The following is a 19,632-nucleotide window of genomic DNA, read 5'->3' as shown; positions in this document are numbered from 1 at the left end:
GAAAAGAACTGATCAATTAAGTTTTAATTTATTTTATTTGTACCTCTCATATGGGAATAAGCTGGAAAATACATTTAAACACATTCAATATGTGGACATATTGTCATATATGGGCAATATCAACTAAATCAGACTATAATTGCATAAAACAAATCCACTATTACTAAAATATACAGAAATTATAGTATATCTTGTGGAAAATAAAATTTTTAAAGCATCCATAAAAGACACTCTGTATGTTCATTTTCAAACAGGTAAATTCTTACCTTAGAATTGTTTTATTTCTAAACTGTTAGAGAAAAATTGGATCAAAATAGAGAGAAAAAGGCTAACAAATATATAAATTGTTAAACACAGATGTTTTTATACTGACAAGATACATTTCTAAAAAGGAGTGGGATATAAGGATCTTACTCCTCAGAGATGGATGATGATTTATAGACACTTCAGAAATTACACTGCTGATTTTGAAATTAATGCACCATTTTTACTCAGGAAGTATTACAGGTGCTGGCAGTTTTGCAGACACTGTTTCTGAATTTTCCAGTGCAGACTCACCCTGGGGGGTGTTTTAACAACACCAGCAACAGAGGAACATCATAACCCACTCCCATTAGAGTCGGTCACATCAATCCAAAAGGTATAAGATGTGGCTTATTGCAGGAGTCAGTACCTGTGGTTTATACTGCTCTAGTAAACGACAAACACTATTAAAAGTCAGTCGAATGATTAGAACTATTCTACAATCAGATGCTGAGACACATCGTGATATTAGAGAAAAATACAAATACATTTTTGAGCAGCATGTTTTTATAAACCTCTGTGTCTGCATACAGTGCTGAAATCATCACATCTACATGGTGAAAGACATGTGTCTCACGCATTCGTCTGCACTGCCTCATGTATAGGAGGATGTGAGGTTGATGCACCTGATTTTAAAATAAAAACAAAAATGCCTAAATGCCTCTCGCACTCCAGCCTTTGTCACTCATTCATGGGTAGCACTTCGATCCCGTGTGCAGTGATGTAGGTGATCAGGATTCTGGCCCTCTGCTCTATGACATCGATAAGCTTTTCAATTCCTTGTCTCCCTCCCTGACTTTCCCAGTAAACCTTATCAAGGAACAAAGACTGGAGGAGTTTCTGCCGTAAGTGCTGGCTCTTCAAAACAGAAACTGCAGATTCGGGAAACCTGAAAAGACAAAGAGATATTTCATTCTTAGTAACTGGTTGGAAATATCATTCCTTCCTCAATTGCTCTGTCCTTCATTAATCTGGCATAAATCATGCCATCAAATGATACCTTGAGAACCAAAATGTGTTTGCCACTGCCAAGTTAACACTTCTCTTAATAATAATATACTAGAAGCATGTGTTTTTAAAAAACTGAATTTTTCAACCACTCAGAACTTGACATACTAACATTTTGTTTAAAATCATTATATGCAGGCAAAGAGAGGCATGAAAATTAGCATTCTACTAGATCAGCAAGAATATTCCCTCAGCCTTGAGCTCTGTTTCATTCACTGGAAGTCCTTTAGTCTATGTCCTAGACTAGTAAGTGTCAAGGTAGAGTTGGAAGAGTAAAAAGCTGACAGTTTCAGTGGAGTACTTTCCCCAATAGGAGTTAGACAGCTGAGTTTGAATTACTACGTAATGCCAAATGTATTTCATAAAATGATAAAGGAATCACTCAAAAAAGCCCAACTAGAGAAAGAAGTGCCTTTGACTAAGTTATAGTTCTAGAATTCTGATGATTTAGGAGCATTTTATTTAAGCAGAGTATCAGAATGAGCTATAGTGGGTCTGGAGAGTTCCCCAAAGTCCTATGTGTTTAAGGCTGGTGGAACCTTGAAAGGCGGGGCCTATTGGATCCAGGTCTTCGGAGGTGCACTGGGGTGTTCTCCTTAGGGAACAGTGACATCCAAGCCCTTCTCCTGCAGTCTCTGAACTCCTCCTCACTGTCCTCCTGCCACGCTGTGCCTTGTGACCACAGCCCTGAAGAAATGAATCCAGCTGGGCAAGGACCGAGACTTCCAGAGCTGGGAGCCTTTCCTCTTTCTACGTTTATCATCTCAGGAATTTGTCACAGTAAGGGAAAGGTGACTAATACAAACTGTTTTCAAATAAATTTAACAAAATTCAAGTTTGAGAACTAGGGCACTCCATAAAGGACATCTGTCTAGAAAACCTACAAAACTTTTAGAAAAACTCTTCCTGAATACTTTCAAAGAGTACATTGTACTTTCTTCCCTTCAGTTAGAAAGTATGAAGATAGTGGCCTAGGATATGCATTATCTGAAGAACTTAGCAGAGTTTCTGGCTCAAAAGCATAATATTTTACTAAACCCCCACCCAGGTGATCTCTCCCTGTTTTCACTAAAATGCTGAGGGAAGCACTGTAAAACTAGTGGGTTTAATAGTCATTTTCAAACAAACTCAACCATGCCTCTTAACCACAGCAAGAATATACTCTTGCTTACAGAGTGGGCTTTGCCAAAATCTCAGGCCTTTCAGCAACAATTTCTAAATCCTGATGGGTCACAGTGGAGGCAGCATGGGAGAAGCACAGATGGGAGGGCTCAGGGGCTCTAGCACCAAGACACACAGCCACAGAGCTGGGGCTGCCTGAGGGGTCTGAGAAGTGCCGAAGTAACTGCTTATAAGGTGCTCTGAGCTCTCTGTGGATGCATGCTCCATAACCTCATACCCAGTAGGATTAAGCAGCATTTCGCTCCATAATGTATTAATAACCCATGATTCATAAATTCTATAGCCCTCCAACTAATTTAGCTGCAGCAGAACGTATGAGATGAAACTGTTAAAACCATTAGTCTTTTCAGTAACTAATCCTTTTATATAAAGGAAGACAAAAATATTACTAGTGTTTGCACTAAACTGGTTAATAAGAATACTCAAAGCATAAATCTGGGATTAGCAAAGTCTTCACCTTTACTTTTCAATGTGAATTATATACTCAAAGGAGATTTAATTTTAAACCCATTACTCCTTATAATGTACTTAAAAGTGAAATCTTCTTTGAAAGGATAAGAATACTCATATTTATATGACTGTCTGCAATGGATGGACTGTTTTTTCCAGGCTCTCTCAATTCTATGAGGAAATTTCAGGCCCTTATAATAGCAACACAGTAACTGATGTCTCAGGAATGTAAATTTCTCTATGCACAAAATTTCCTCAACTTAGACACACAAAGGAGAGAATCTGTCACCCATTCTGCCTTCAATCTACACAGGCATGTGGATCAGACAGGGCAGGACATGGCAGAAACTCATAAAATTGCGATTCACAATCCCACAGGAATAATATTGCTTCTAATGTTTAAAGCACATAAAATCCATCTTACTTAAGTCATAGAGTTTAGGAATAAACATTGAAATATGGGGCTGGGGATTTAGCTCAGTGGTTTCGCTGCCTGTTGTGCAAGCGCAAGGAGCCGAGTTCAATCTCCGGTACCAAAAAAAAAAAAAAAAAAAGAAATATGCTTCAGAGTGAAATTAACAAGAGCTTTGGGGGTTTTGTTTTGCAATACTGGGAATCAAACTCATGGCCTTGTATATCCTGCATTCCCCACCTTATTAAGAGAAGCAATAGTAACCAAGCATCAGTGTCACAAGTTTTTACAAGAAAAAATACCAGTGTTGGATTTGGAAGACCTGGACCCTAAAAGTATTTATTGTACTGTACTGTACTGTAGTGTACTGTAGTGTACTATAGTGCACTGTACTGTAGTGTACTGTACTGTACTGTGCTGTACTGTAGTATGCCGTACTGTAGTGTACTATACTGTAGTGTACTGTGCTGTAATGCAGTGTGCTATACTGTAGTGTACTGAAGTGTACTGTAGTGTACTATACTGCAGTGTACTGCAGTGTACTGTACTGCAGTGTACTGTATTGTAATGTACTGTACTATAGTGTATTTTTTTGAGGTGACGCTAGACTGACCTACAAGCCATGAATCTCTCGCCTCGGCCTCCTAAGTAGTTCAGGTTACAGGCAGGCAGCACCACACCAAGTTTAACCTCAATATTAGGCTTGTTGTTACACTTTCCCACAGTCATTTGGCTTCTGCAGAGCTGGTTTGGTATTTCACTGTGCACCCCTGTATTTTAAGTCTCCAGCTGCCCCAGTTTCTTAGTAAATTCATTTTTGAGCAAGGAAGGATGCATGTGTAGGGATGCCCCACTCACTATATGGTGAGATTTGAAAGCTAGCCATCATTTCCATCACTGGTGTGAAACACTTCAGACTTTATAGGTGGTTTCTGCCACTACTGAGTGTCTCAATTACCTTTATTTCCAAAAAATGTAAGATCACGTGTGCCATGTGCAAATGCTGTGCTTTAACTTCTGCGACCCAGAACTCTCTAGTTCCACCCCCAGCCCCTTTCTACACTGTATTGACTTTAACTACTGCAGAGACACCAAAATGTCTGAGTTCGCCCCTGAATTCTTGATCAATGCTGTATATAGCAATAACTCCTTCCTACCTAGCCTCCACCAGCTCCCCTTCCTAGGTGCTGGATGCCTTCCCACCTCCTCTGTGTCTACTGGAAGGATGTCCCTGCACTCAAAATCCATGCTTCTTTACTTAAACAGCAAACCATACCTTGATACTGTGACTACTCAACAGATTGGCTTTCATTTTTCATGACATTCATGAACGTCACTCAAGTTTAAATAGGAATTTAGATATTATGCCATGTCACTGTCTCCACCATGTTCTCTCCTGTGGCCTAATAACAGAATCTCTGGTACTCACTTCTCCTTGCTCCACCAGTTCTGGTTCCCAAGATCCCTGTATTTTTCCAACCTAACCTGTGTGAATTTCCACCAAGAGAGCCAAGCCACACAATGAATGTGAAACAGGGCATGGGCTTCTGTGCATAGCACGGGTTGTCACTCAATGCTCCGGTATATTTGACTTCTCTGGATCTCCACTCTCAGATTCACATTCAGAATTCTTTTCAAGGGTTAAACCAATCAGACCTAGAGTGGTGTGAGTTTTCTCAGAATCCTACTACCTCTTTAACATAAATGCAATTATCCAGAAGATGTTACTCCTTCATACCACTTACTCTTTGATGCCTTCTAACAATTTGAAGTTTAAGTTGTCTTCACTCCTGTCAAAAAAACCCTCATTGTCTATAAAGACCAAATGCCTCGGGTCATGCTTCCGCTGGATAATGTGTGCCAGACTTGCAGAATTTTGGTCATCACAGTTCAGCTTCAATCCATTCCGTACACAGGCATCTTCCTTTCGAGGTCTGAATCCACAGCAATTGATGTCCAAGCGATTATAAATCTGCACGTGGAAAACAAAAGTAAAATCCAAGACACTAAGTGAGAATAAAACTTGAGAAAGTTAGATTTCCAAAGAGTTAATGCTTTCTCAACAGCTGACTTGCCAAAATCCTTTAATTAAAGGCAACTGTTAGAATGATTCTAAGGTTCCTAGCCTTTTTACTCACCCGAGGTTCTAAGCATTTCCAGCTTCTTCTAACAGCTCCACAGTCAGACCATCCAAGCATCTCCACCCTCAATATTCAAAGTTCCCACTGACATCACATGCAGACACATGGTCAGCAGAATCCCTGACTCCATTCAGGAAAAGAAAAGACACTCTCACACTTTTCCATGTCCAGTAGGGTCTATCTTCTTTTCTGTCTTCAGTTGGTTTGTACGAAACCTCTTTTGGCTATAAAAGTTTACTGCATTGGATATCAGTATTACAGTAGCTAACCTGAAACGGAAAAGGAATCTACTGCAAAGACGTAAGCAATCACGACACCTAGAAACGGGACCTGCATAGAGGCTACAGCTAGATACAAGTCAGCAATAAGAAGCAAGACTCTGGAGCCTTTTGGAGAGTATTATCAGGGAATAGGGCTGCCAACCTATAGAAGAGGATAATCGATTAACTGGAAAAGTGTGCAATTTCATTTCTCTTGGGAAAGGATGCTTGGGTCAGGGCTGGAAGGACACAGACATTTTCATTAATATTCTTTCCTACTATGCAGTATAAATAACATCATCCCCACTGCACAGGAATTGAGTGGAATGATATAAATCAGTACAAGCTTATAGATGACTAGTTTGAGAGCAAAGATTTGACTTCAAACTGACCTAATTACTGAGCTGGCCTTTATTTTATCCTGATTAATAAATATTATTTCTCTCCTTGCTATAGTTTGGATATAAGTGTCTCCCAAAAGCCCATGTGTCAAAAGCTTAGTCTCCCATCTACAGTGCCATTGGGAGGTGGTGGAACTGTCAGGGGGAGGGGCCCGGGGGGAGGAGGTTAGGTCATGGCGGGGGCGGGGCTTGAAGGGGCCCAGTGGGAGGAGGTTTGGTCACTGGAGTGGGGCTTGAAGGGGAGATTACAGCTTGGCCCCTTTCTCCTCTCTTTTGCTTCTCCTCTCTGTGAGGTGAGCAGCTTCCTCTGCCACGCAGTCTCACCATGTTGTGCTGCCTCACCATAGGCTTAAAGCAATGAGGACAACTGATTATGAGTTAAAACCTCCAAAACGGTGAGCCAAAGTAAATCCTTTCCATGATGAGATTATTATAGACAGCTGAGTTAGGGAGGAATATCACAGGCAGTCAGATAGGGCTAGGCCCTCAAGAGAGTCCAGGCAAAGGTGAAAACACATTGCAATTGTGGCTGGAGATGCATCTGGCCTCTATCTGAGATAAATGATAACATCTGGCCTAATGAAGTTTACACAGACATCAGTCACCTCAGGGGATGACCAAGACCCTTGGACTCATCCCTTCCTGAAAAGTTCTTTGCTCTTTCCATGTACATTTGGTGTGTGACTTGCTTCCCCAATGGATCAATGTTACCTAAGTGACTATACTTATAATTTTATTGGTGGGTCATAGCTGTAAACCATGTTGTACCCATGTGGTTGTGCTCTATAAAACTTTCCCTGAGAAGTGGGGTTTCAGTAACCCACTTTCAGGCCCCACAATAAATACTTTCTACTCTTAACCTCCATTGTTCCTAGAATTCACTCCTTGATTTTAGAGTATATGAACTAGGCATATCAGACATCTAATAGATTGGGAGTTACAATAATCCCCTTATATCATATTTGGAGCTCCTGATATCATTTGCTATATCAAGATGATTGTCTCAGGTATTTGTCACAGAGAAGATCACACATAATATTCAAAGTACAACAGTTACTGCTATTGCGGAGATGCGTAAGCACACCTTACGAAGTGCAAAACAAGCCTCCAAGATAAAGGAAAATGTGTCCATTTTATAGGGAAAAAAAACCTTAGTCTCAGAATGGGTGAATGAACTACCCTGGGTAGAGTACTAGTGAACAGCCAAGTAAGGATACAGATATAGATCTGTTTCTTCCAAAATTTTACAGGTTTACTCAAGCAGATTATGCTGCATAATTGAGGCTAGAGGAAGGTCGTATATATGCTTAAAATTCAGCAGATGACTAAATGAACACCACTACTTTTATTGTTTTGGCATTCAGTTCCCAGGAGTGATTCCTGTGTTTTTGCAGTCCCTAGTTACTCTAGACCAGTTGCTCAAAAAGAAATGCGGCAAAGCAATAATAAAATGATCATTCATTCATTCATTTCACAAACTTTAACTGAACATCATCTACATCTTCTCAGTGGGTTGGCCCCAAAGCAAATGGTCCCTGGGGCCAGTGCCAATCCATTGGCACTACTTCCACAGAGAAATGAACTGGACATTTAATTTTGCCTTGTTACCACAGCACACCTAAATAACACAGCAAAGGATCTTTCTCTTATGTGCATGTATAAACTTTCTATCAAATAACATGCTTTAAGAGCAGAGATTGTGAGCAAAGTTAGCTGATGGCAATTTTCTATGGAGAGTATATGAAGCTGGTCAGATAGGGCAGGGTTGGTTTGAGCAACCAAGTACACACAAAGATTCCCTGCTACACAGCTGGTGTAGAAACAATAAGAATTGTCAGGATGGGTTTCAGACAGCTCATCTATGTGGCCCGAAGTCTAACCATGGTTTACCCAAAAGATCACAGTCCCTGCTCTCAAAGCATGCTATTAATATACGGTTCATTCACATACAGACAACAGAGACAACGTTTATTTTCCCAGTTCTTGATGTTTGCTGAGGTAGCACAGCAAAATTTAATGCCTACCCCAGGGAACAGTAAGCTGCCACTTCTGATTAAAGTGTGTTTGTTTGACATGAGCGGAGGAAGGCTTCCCACTGCTGAGAAAGAGGGTAGCATGCAGAACTCTATAGTTTGGAAGGGTATCTGGAATAAAGCAACCATGAATTAAAATCTATTAGAAAAATTTACTGACCCCTTTCTTCCTAAACAATTTTATTTTATGTAGCAGCTTCATGGCCTTTGAATATGAGAGAAAGTTAATGATATAACAGAGGTAGCATCTAATTGCTCATTATTTAGGTTAAGGTCAGAGAGAACATGAAAAATAACTTTTCTACAAGTTGCTTTCTACCTAATACCCCCTATTTTTCTAGACATCAGCTAGTAATCCTCAAATAATCTCTCTCTTTTGCATCACAATAAGTTTATGTGCAATTTATTTATATCTATATATGAGAGAAAAAACTAAATCTTTTTAATTTTCATGACACCATCAACACTTATACTGGGGATATGTGTTTAGAATCTAACTTATAAGGACAAATCTGGACCCTATGCTCCACTGTGCCTCCACAGTGGTGTGGAAAGGTCCAACACACAGCTACATTTGTATTATTTGTACAACAAAGCTGTGCTCGTCAACTTTCTGTCATTAAAACAAATATCTGGGATGATCAACCCATAAAAGACGATGCTTATTTTGGCTCACAGCTTGAGAGGTTTCAGTCCCTGATCAAATGGGCTTGTCACTTTGGGCCTGTGGCAGCACATCATGGAGAGAGCATGTGGTGGAGCAACACACTCTCTTCATGGGCAGGAAGTAACAAAGAGGAAGAGGAAGGAGTAGGAGTCCCAGCATTCCCTTTAGGCTATGCCCCAATGACCTCACTTCTTCCCACTAGATCCTACCTTTTCACAGTTCTACTACCTCCCAGTAGTAACCCCAACTGCAGATCACACCTCTGGGAGATAATACAGATCCAGACTATAGAAAAAGCTATAAATATTAAATATATCACTGTTAAATAATAAGCTCTTCAGTGTTTAGCGTCCAACTTTCAGTACTTCTATAAATAGTGTATTTTTCTATTTTTGAACTACCTGAAAACATTAAAAGTTAGAAGTGGAAAAGGATGATATACATTATCTTTTTATTGCCTTACCAATATTAGACTGTTTCCCACAGTGTATTTTAAAAGTGCTTTGTCTGGTCTAATTTTGAATCACTCAACAGTCTGTGATGATTTTAATGTTTCCCTTAGAGAATGGCATGCCACTTGAGTTTAACAGACACTGTTATGGAAAATGGGCACCTGCGCTCAGCTTAATTTCTCTTCTAGAAAATGTTGCCACTCATTTTACTCAGACCCACGCATGTCCTCGGCATATCATCAGGTGTAGAGGTGTGTGTGTGTGTGCATGAGTGTGCATGTGTGTACACCTGGAGAGGAAGCATCACACTGTAAGGCCCTAAATAATCTATTTTCTTTGTTTTCCTTATCCTCCAGCTATAGTAAATTATATATTTTGTTCTTTCCCTTATCTAACAAGAGCTTATGTACCTCTTAGATCATGCTATCTAATTCTTTGAAATTTTGTTTATAATCTTCCTTCTGAATTCTCATTAAAAGACCAAAAATAATTTGACCACAAAACCATAATCCACTCCCTTAAATTCAGTGCCATTTTGCTTGGCAGTTGATTTAGTTATTATATATTGAACATGTTTCCGCTTGCTTTTAAGATAGCTTGCCTATTTTTTAAAAACCTAATAAAGTATCTTCTCATAGCTATAAATCCATAATGTGATTTTAATGTATTGAGTGCACATAAATTATTGAATTATTGCATGATTAACCACTGTAGTCCACATCTACATGTCTATGTTCTTAGATAATTATCCTACTGCAAAGTCTGTTTGGGGATAAATGTTGTATTTAAACACTGGGAATGTTAATCACCGTTGGTGCTACTTGTTTAAATTTGTGACTTTTCATTCCTTAAAACGACAAATTTTTTGCAAAACTGATCTTCTGCATCTAAAGAGGACACCATTTTCCATGAAGATACTCTTTCTACTTTTAGGAAAATATATCTTTTCAATGTTTACCTAACTAAAATTATATGCAGAAAATACAGGTGTTCTAGCCAAAATTTTACTTGTTGTTTTTGGTAGTGAGATATTTTCACATATTTTTTCCTCTAAAGTTTTTTTTTAATTTCATTTTCCTTTGGTAGTGCTAATGTTGCCTGTATGGAAAGAATTCTCTCAAGTGACTCCTGACTGCTTACAGTGTCTGAAGGAGGCGCCTCAGCCCCACGAACTTGGCTGTGGAAGGACCACGAGAAATCTGCAGAAACCCAGTCACTTCCCACATACATGTGTACCACCCTTTCCAGCTGTCCCCTGAGTGGCTGGGTTACTCCCTTTGCATTTTCTTTTTCCTCAAAACAATGAGATTAAAAAACTAATTCTGGCAATGTCTCGACAAAGGCAATAAACATGCACTAAATATGCTGTTAGTATTAATAATGATAACACAGTATCTCCACACATTGAGTGTTTAGTATTCCCCGGGAACTGTGTACTTAGTGCTCCACATGTATTATTTCATTTACTCTCGTGGTAACCTTAAGAGATAGGTGTGACCCTAGTCCCATGATCAATGAGGAAGCTGAGGAACAAAGAGGCTATTAAGCCCCTCTCAGCACATGCCAGATGTTCAGGAACTTAAGGCCCATGCTCTCATCCATCCTTGTTGTATGTTTCAATTCTGTCTCCCAGGCAGTATTGAGGAAAAAAGCAACTACGTTTATACACAATGTTAAACAATATTGTACTCAATTAGTATTGATTATAAGGTTTCCAGCAGAAATATAAAGCACTTCAGTAACGGAGTTCAGGGAAATACTCACGAAGGAGAGGTCATTCCAGTTGGCTGCAAAGAGCCGGGTAGTATGAGCTGGAAAACATGCAAAGGCACGAAGACAGGAAACCCAGAGCCATCCGCAGAGAAGTGGAAGATATATTAGACCAGTGCTTCTCCAGGTGGACTACTGTTGTGTTTTGAACAATTAATAATAAAAATAGGTATTCGTGAAATTAAATTTTTTAAAAATACAAAATGCCAGACAAATATTTTGTTTGGTTCAGCAAAGTCACTGCACCAAAAGGGCATCCCATTTCCGAGTGCCCGCTTGCAGTGTCTGCTCTCCTCTCAGTGGGAACTGCCGCGTGTGGCGCAGGTGAGGTTCACACTCAGACCGAGTTGGCAGGGAGGAAGGGGAAGGGACTGGGAAGGCAGGCAGAGCCAGAGGAGAATGAGAACACTGTGCCTACAGGGAAAATCTAAAAATAGCCCTGTCTGCAAGTTTCCTCATTTTCTCATGCAGAAATGAAGAAAGGCAGAAGGCAAGGAACGGGTAAACACTTAGAAGCCGGAGAGTACAATGAGGATGTTCTTCCTAACACAGATGGGACATTCTCATTACCCACATTCAGTTCTGTTGGTTCCATTACGTGAACCTGGATGGCTGTCGGCCCCTCAGGGGTCTGAGCGAGTCTGTATGCACGTGTGTGTGGACAGAGGTGTGCTACTTCCAGGCTTCTAAGTCAGTTTCTTGAAATTCTTACCATCTCTTTTGAAGTTGTTTATTTTGGCCATTTTTAAGGCTGCACCATAAGAAAAAAAACCCACACTTTTAAGGGAAATTTAAATATTCAGTTAAAACAGGGAGCAGAATTTAATGATTCCCCATAAAGCCAACATATGGTAGGCACTCAATAAATGAACCTGCCGCAAGTCGGTAGTCATTTTGTATTGAGTATTTACAAAGCTTCTCCCAAGAACTGTTTTGTACTGGGAAGAGTCAGATAAATAAAATGGTGGCATACCAAGAAATCGTGGATTTTTAAAACAGAAGTATCCAGTGTACAAAATGAAAAAAACTAAGAAAAAGGTGGGGGGAACAAGATAAAAAATGGAGCTTTCGTTTTTTGTCATTCGTTTTTTGTTAGCTTCTTTACGTGTGTCTACTCTCACTAACCATGCATCATGATTCTCAGACCTCATCAGTCTACAGTTATCTTTGAAATACATAATATGCAGGTGTGACAAAAGATTTTTGTCTGATTAGCAGTTTCCTGTAAGAGTCCTCTGAATCCAAGTTATCTCACTGGACATCTCATTTGATTTTTTAAAATGCATGTAGAAGAAAGTCCTATTTTTAATAATGCTCTTACTTACTTCAAGACCACAAAAATAATGAAGATGACTAGCAGCAGCAGCATCACCTCAGGCACAGAGAAATACGGAAACTACTCTGGCTTTTTATCTATCAATTACTCATTCAGAAAGGACAATCCTTGCACATGGGCTTTTCCTCTGCAAACCAGTGTGCAGCTGCAATATTAGCAATGAAAGTGGAGTCGGTCCCGGTGGTCAGACTAAAGGGAAAAGATCATCAAATCAGACAGGAGCAGCCCTGGACAAGCCTCACCGCCCCCACGGCACTGGCTCACGCAGACACAGCTACTTCACAGAGCAAAAGCCCACAGTGTTCATCCCACCTGCAGCTGCACCGCTGGGAGCTCCCTTAGAACAATGGGTTGCATCTTTGGTCCATGCTGCCATGGCAACAGGTGCCTGTTACATTACTGCACATATAAAGGTGACCAGCACCGCAGTTGACAGACAAGAAAGGTAAAAATAGCCTCGCCCCCCCACACACACACATCTAACAGTGGGCACAGGCTCCCTGCGCCTCCTCCTCTGTGAGCATGGGCCTTGCTCTGCTCCAGAATTCCACATTGCAAAGTGAGTGACTGTCAACACACACCCATTTGAGGGAGACCCGCAATTCCTCCCATATTAATAAAGCATGAAGAAAGACATAGTACCCTTTCTCTGTGCATAAGCAAAACTATTTTTAATGTGGTGATATTTGGATCTGGTTCTGTAGACGCAATGTTTAAAATCCATACTCTGCCCCTCTGGGTAAGTACGAAGCCAAGCATCTCCCTGCCGCAGAAGGGCTCTGGACGACCGTCAGCCGCACTGACAGTCTATTTTAGGCAGGAAAATTCATGTTCTTCAATTTGAACAAAAGGAGCATCATGAAAACTGTCTCTTGCCAAAGCTCTTCCCTCCACCCACTAAAGATTTTAAAAGACTGGGAAGACTGAGAACAACAATATTTACATTATATAAAATTTTGCTTTATAGAATGAATTTATATAAAGCAAATAAGTCTGATATGGGAATGAAATAAGCTCACTCTAATGAAATTTTCTTTAAAATGCTTTCTGTCAATGAAGTGAGACACCATTTCTAACTGAAATCATTAAATAAGATTATAAACAAACTAAAAATGGTGTTCATTTACTCTGAAGGAATATCGTAACTTAAAACAGCTCTGGTTGAACTTGATGTGTATTAATGTTTAGTATTCATATAAAATTGCTATCAGTTTTATTTCCCCCCATAATGTGCATTTTATTCAAAGGGAATTGACAAAAATATGACAAGTTACTTGACTATATTAAAATGCAGTTCTCCTATGTTTAATAGAATCTAATATTATAAATCCAACGGCTGCTTGGACTCAGACTTTTCAATGGAACTCACTTCTCTTTTAAAAAATTAATTCTGACCAACTGATTCTTTTCTGGTGATTAAAAATAAATTTTGCTTTCCTAAATTAAACACTTCTTTGCAAAAAAAATTAGAATTTCCCATTCTAAGATGTATTTGTTTCTATGTCCCTTGAATTAGAAAGTTGCTATACAATAAAGTCCTTTACAAAAATTGGCTAAAAAATTCCAAAATGCCACTAATGCACTTCACATTATAAAATTTCTAGCCATCAAAATAATCCAAAATGGCATGAATTATTTTGCCATATTACAAAGGGAAGGTGAATAATTTGCCTACTAAGATAAAAGGGGAGACTGGTGTGGATTTCAACAGACTCTGACCTACCACACTGCCTTGAGTGGCAGAAAAAAGATAATGTGCTTGTTTTCACGGAGAACGTGGTCTCCAGTGACTGCTATCATACTTTGTAAAGTGCAAACACTTAATAAACATTTGTCGAAAACAAGTATAAGAATGAACACTGGACCCACTCACATAATGCAGATAGCTAACTACTAAAAAGCCTGCTGCTATTGGGCCAGAATTCCACTTTTCCCCTACACATTATCTTCCAAAAATCTCAGAATCTTAAAATTGTGGAATCTTAGAATCATAGAAATGTAGTACTTTTGAAGTTACCATATAGACAAAAGGAAGATAATTTCCAAAAAGTTAACAAAAGACAGCGGTTTTTAAAACTCTGATTTCAGGCCCCTTTGACACTTTGAAAATTATTGAGGACCCCAAAAGGCATTTATCTATGAAGGTTATCCAGCCTCTCAAAGTTAAAGCTGAGAATTTTCAAACAGGTATGTATTTGTTCATTTTAAAATAATCTATTATATGCTAACATAAATAACATGCTAAGGGAAACGACTACACCTTCTAAAAATGAGAGGACAGTGTTCCTTCAAGTTAAAGGGTACTTAATCTCTCAAATCAATGTTTTAAGTACTTAGTACTTAGTACTGCATCGTGAGAAGTGCTTTACATATTCTCCTCATCTTGTCTCTCAGGAGACTAAGCTAATATGTACTTACCTACAGGTAGACTTTTAATAAAGTGAGTAGTTGTTAATGCCTCGTAGACATTCTTATGTGAATCTGGCTTTTATTTCATGCTTACTCCCCGAGTGTGCAGTGGCCACAAAAACCAGTCACTACTGGTGGTTTACTGCCCACTTTGGTTGATGCTAAGGCATCAACAGATTCACCCACTAGTGCAAACACCAACACAGCAAGAACAGCAAGAAAAAACTCTCAGTATTACTATGAAATTAGATCTGACCTTATGGACTCCCGGAAAAGCCCAGGAAAGCATTATCCAGGACAACCCCAATCCGTTTGATGATACAATGGTCATAAGTCTTTGAAGATGCCTGTGCACTGTGTCCACTCATAACAACATTAAGTATGGTTGGGAAGAGCGTGAGACTAACAGAATCTTTACCCCATTTTTGCACCAGGTAAACTAGCTTTTGGTTAACCCTTAACCCTCTCTCACTCTACTTCTTCAGTAGCCAATAATGAACCATTAAATTTGTAAATAATTACATACAAATATGGTTAGATATGGAATCATACAGGCTTCCTCAAATTCCTGTTCTTTGCAGCACCCATGTGAATAACTAGACTTATGATTAAAGTATATTAACTATGCAATAATCAACTTCAGCAGTCTAAAATGTTCATAGCAAGAGTGGAAATAAAAATTACATATAACTAAAAAATATATACTGCTTTTTTATTAATAATGCAATTTAGAAAGACCAGGAAATACTGTCTGTTGTCTCTTAGCAATATGAAGTTTTGAATGTAACATATCTGACCCAATATTTCCCATTTAATTCAGACTAAGAGCAAAGACCTAGTCAGCCAATTTCCTAGTCTATTTTTTATATAGAAGAGGTCATAGAATAATCAGTGCCAGGAATCTCTGAGGATGAATGCTAACTAGTAGGTAAAAAATATTCTATTATCACATGATCCAGCAAGCCCACTCCTAGGTAAAAATCTGAAGGGAATGAAATCAGTATGTGAAAGAAACATCTGTACTCCAGTGTTTATCACAATACTACACCTTGTAGCCTAGAAATGAAATCAATGTAGGTGGTCATCAATGGATAGATTAAAAATATAGTATATATTTACAAAGCAAGGTTATTTGGCCATAAAAAGAATGAAATCCTGTCATTATGGAAACATAATGGAACTGGAGAACATTACAGTAAGTGAAATAAATCAGGTACAGAAAATATCATATTTTCTTTCATTTGTGGAAGATTTTGATGTCATAGAAGTTGAGAGTAAATTACCAGAAAATAGGAAGGTTTAGGGGATAGGAGGATGGAAAGAAGACAGTTGATGGGTACCAAGTTGCAGTTGTATATGAGGAAGAACATAATGTTCTATAGCACGGTAAGGTAACAATGGTTGACAACAACTAATTGAGTATTTCAAGAGATCTAGTAGAAAGGATTTTGAGTGTTCCCAACACAACCAAATGATAAATATTTGAGGTGATGAATATACCAATTATCCTGATCTCATCATTATACACGTCTTGAAATATCACATTGTATTTCATAAATAGGTACAGTCACGCCTCAATTAAAAAGTTTTTTAATATTTAAAAGAATGCACCAAGTTCTCAAGGATGCACATAGGGAGCAAACACCTGAGGAATCTGTACACTCCCTAACAGGACAGATACACTTTGTTTGACACAGACCCCTCTTAGGAGGAAGTGCCCAGTCTCCCTGGAAGTACAGTTCGTTCCAACTACAGAGGAGAGGCGTCTGAGAAGCTACGCCTCTATGGTGAATGGGGGTCACAGTCACTGTGACTAAAGCAGTCTCTCCCTTCAAAGATCCCAGCATGAAAAGTCAAAACACTGCTTATATTCCGTGACGTGAGAGAATGTGGCCTCTAAAAGTCAAGCTTGCACTAGAAAAATTCCATGAGAGGGAGAGTCACTGGTCATCAGTGCCTCCATATTTACTCTCCTGTCTTGTGCTACAGTCTCGAAGAGCACTTCGCGCCAGAGCTCGATGTTCCGCTTAAGGCCCACAGAGATGGAAGATGTTGGCCTTTGAAGTAAGGCCTATTTAATTTATTAGTTCTACCTTTGGCTTCCTACTGTCCCCAAGGCCTAATTCTGGGAGGGAAGTGGGTCAACTTCACACAAGGAGATTTTGCAGACTTCCTACATCAGATGCTGTTTGAAGGGTGAAATCTAGAGGAGCCACACGTGACCCGTGAATGGTCAAGGAGGAACTGCAAGTGCTGGTCACCTAGGAGGACATCTGGAAAGCACCCCACTGAGAAACAAAAGGGGGCGCTATTTCCCAGGACACAGGGGGCATTCTGTCAGCTTCAAGAAGCAAGTCGCCAAATCTGTAATGATGCCTGAGGCTCCAGACTGCGTACTGTCTGGATAGAAATCCACAATTCAAACATCTTGAATTGAGTCAAATTCCTTAAGCTGTTGCCTGTATGTCAATTCCTGGCTTTGTGTATAAAGTAAAATAAAAAATACTAAACTATGCTAACAGGAAAAACAGAATAAATAATTATAAAGCAAACTACTCAAATAAAACATAAGATCCAAGAAAAGTCTTTCACATGATGTTAAAAGGGCCAAAAGCAATAAATATATGCTCAGTGGTATCTGTTACATTAAGATTCTAGCTCCATTCAGGAGAACGTTTCCTGGCTCCTGCCTGGAAGGCATGCGTTCTCCCTAATATACACTTCCCGCCACAGCCTTACTTCTGGCAGCACCAAACTAAAGTTCTGCCAGACCCTGTCCTTCCCTGATCACTAAAACTACATTAGTGGCAAGTTATAGAAAACATCAGAGTTAAATGCATTTACAGGCAGTAGGTCAGCTTTTGAGAACACATAGGTATCCAGTTATGGATGCACAGATTCCCCCACATATGCTTATGAAATGATTTTGAAACTGACTGCAAACATGAATATTGACTTCACGAAATGGATACCTCAGGGAGAAGGTGCAGGACAGGAGCTTGAGGAAACGGGCCATGAGTCAAAGAGACTTCCGCTGATTATTACATCTCTACAATAAGACTGAATGCAGCTGAGCCCGATGTCACACAACTCCAGTCCCAGCATTTGGGAGGCTGAGGCAGGAGGACTGCTATGAGTTCAAGGCCAGCCTGGGCTATAAACTGAGTTGAATACAAATATTTGATAGACAGACAGAACGGTAACTGACCCCAGGGCTTTCACACTGAGCTACATCCCCAGCCCTTTTTCAGTTATTTTGAGATAAGGTCTTGCTAAGTCACTACATTGACTGACAGGATAATTCTGGAAGGCAAAAATATTTTGTTAAATTTGTGCTTTTGGACTTTTTTTAATGACCCAACAGACAAAATAGAGACCCTCAGGAATAAAATCAAAGAATAAAATCTCAACAGGCTTTGCAAAATCTATGGGCTGAGAGTCTGCAGTTAACAAATGCATTGGGAAGGCATCGCTTCAGGTCACCCTGCCCATGTAAAATTCACAGTCCTATCCCAAGCCAATCTGAACTCAGGCACAAGGAAACGCACCTTACCTGGCCTCATGATTTCTTACAACAAAGTGCTGTAACCGGCAGCTTTACACTGGAAAACTCCAAGCCCTGTCATCTTTACCACTAAGGTATTAGAGGACTCAGAACATCATAGCTATGTGTACATATAAAAACCTACAGTCAGGCCAGGGATTTAGCTCAGTGGTTTTGCCGCCTGCTGCACAAGTGCAAGGACCTGAGTTCGATATCCGGTACCAAAAAAAAAAAAAAAGGCCAGGGAGATTTAGCTCAGTGGTTTCACCGCCTGCCTTGCAAGCGCAAAGACCTGAGTTTGATTCCTGGTACCTAAAAAAAAAAAAATGTGCTATATAAAAACCTATAGTCAATTCAAGTTCTTATAAAGGGGTTGATTAATAAGAATGATGATGATGATGATGATGACCGCAGTACCTGGCCTCTGCCAGGTATTATAGGTACTTCGTGTGCATTACTTTATGTTATTCTCGTAACAAATACGCAAGAAAGTTGAAGTTATTCTCCCATTAAAAGAATAAGCTGGGCTGAGTGTGTGGCTCAGTGGTACAATGTAAGCTTAACATGCACAAAGCCTGAGGTTTGATCTCCTCTCCAAAACAATAACATTAATTAAAAATCAAAGATTATTAACTTTTTACTGTTAAAAATAAGCTGAATTTAAATTTTAATTAGTTTGAGATATACACTGTACTATGTACTATAAAATTTAATCTAATAAAAACTTTTAGAAATAAAAAACTCTATTGGATGTCCAGAAAAGGTGGGGAGCTTCATCTTGCCAAGTGAGCCCTAGAAGGCTTTGTAGAGGGGGTGCTGGAGCTAGACTTTGGCTACTGGGCAGGCTGATGTCGAGTGGGGAGCAGCAGAAGCAGTGCTGCCAGGGAGGACCACCCAGGAGTCCGGGTATGGGGAGTGTGGGTGACAGGGGAGGGATCACCTACAACACGTATACGGACTGTATCCATCAGGGCATGGCAGCAGGCCAGAGGGGACTGGGCGTGCGGATCAGGTTATGCTGTTGCTTAAAAGCAACACGTTATATGTATGTGTGGTCTACCACTGGATAACCAAACAAGAGTTGAGGGGAAATTCCTTTTACAGAAAAATAACTAATAAACTAATAAATGCATCAGTATGATAGAATTAGAACACCACCATTTTGCAATGTGCAGTGAATTCATGAATCCATGTGGGCATCAATACTTGCTAATATCACAAAATCAACTACCTAGGTATTAAGTGTGTCCCAGTAAAGGAACAT

General features: G+C 39.5%; 1 protein-coding gene across 1 annotated transcript in view; it reads right to left on the bottom strand.

Moving 5' to 3' along the window:
- Positions 1-16: 16 nt before the first annotated feature.
- Positions 17-19,632, bottom strand: part of Gask1b (golgi associated kinase 1B) — a 44,757-nt gene continuing 25,141 nt past the window's right edge. The window contains exons 4-5 of the mRNA XM_021247472.2: positions 5,101-5,327; positions 17-1,192 (exon numbers count right to left, since the gene is read on the bottom strand). Of these exons, the coding sequence (XP_021103131.2) occupies positions 985-1,192; positions 5,101-5,327 (435 nt within the window). The 3' untranslated portion in view covers positions 17-984. The remainder of the gene's footprint in view (positions 1,193-5,100; positions 5,328-19,632) is intronic.

The sequence above is a fragment of the Heterocephalus glaber genome, unplaced genomic scaffold (assembly GCF_053883595.1).
Source record: "Heterocephalus glaber isolate CG9 unplaced genomic scaffold, H.glaber_assembly_v1.0 deba00001737, whole genome shotgun sequence".
Taxonomy (NCBI): domain Eukaryota; kingdom Metazoa; phylum Chordata; class Mammalia; order Rodentia; family Bathyergidae; genus Heterocephalus; species Heterocephalus glaber.
Note: the sequence above shows the minus strand (reverse complement) of the source record. Positions and strands in the feature narration are given on the sequence as shown.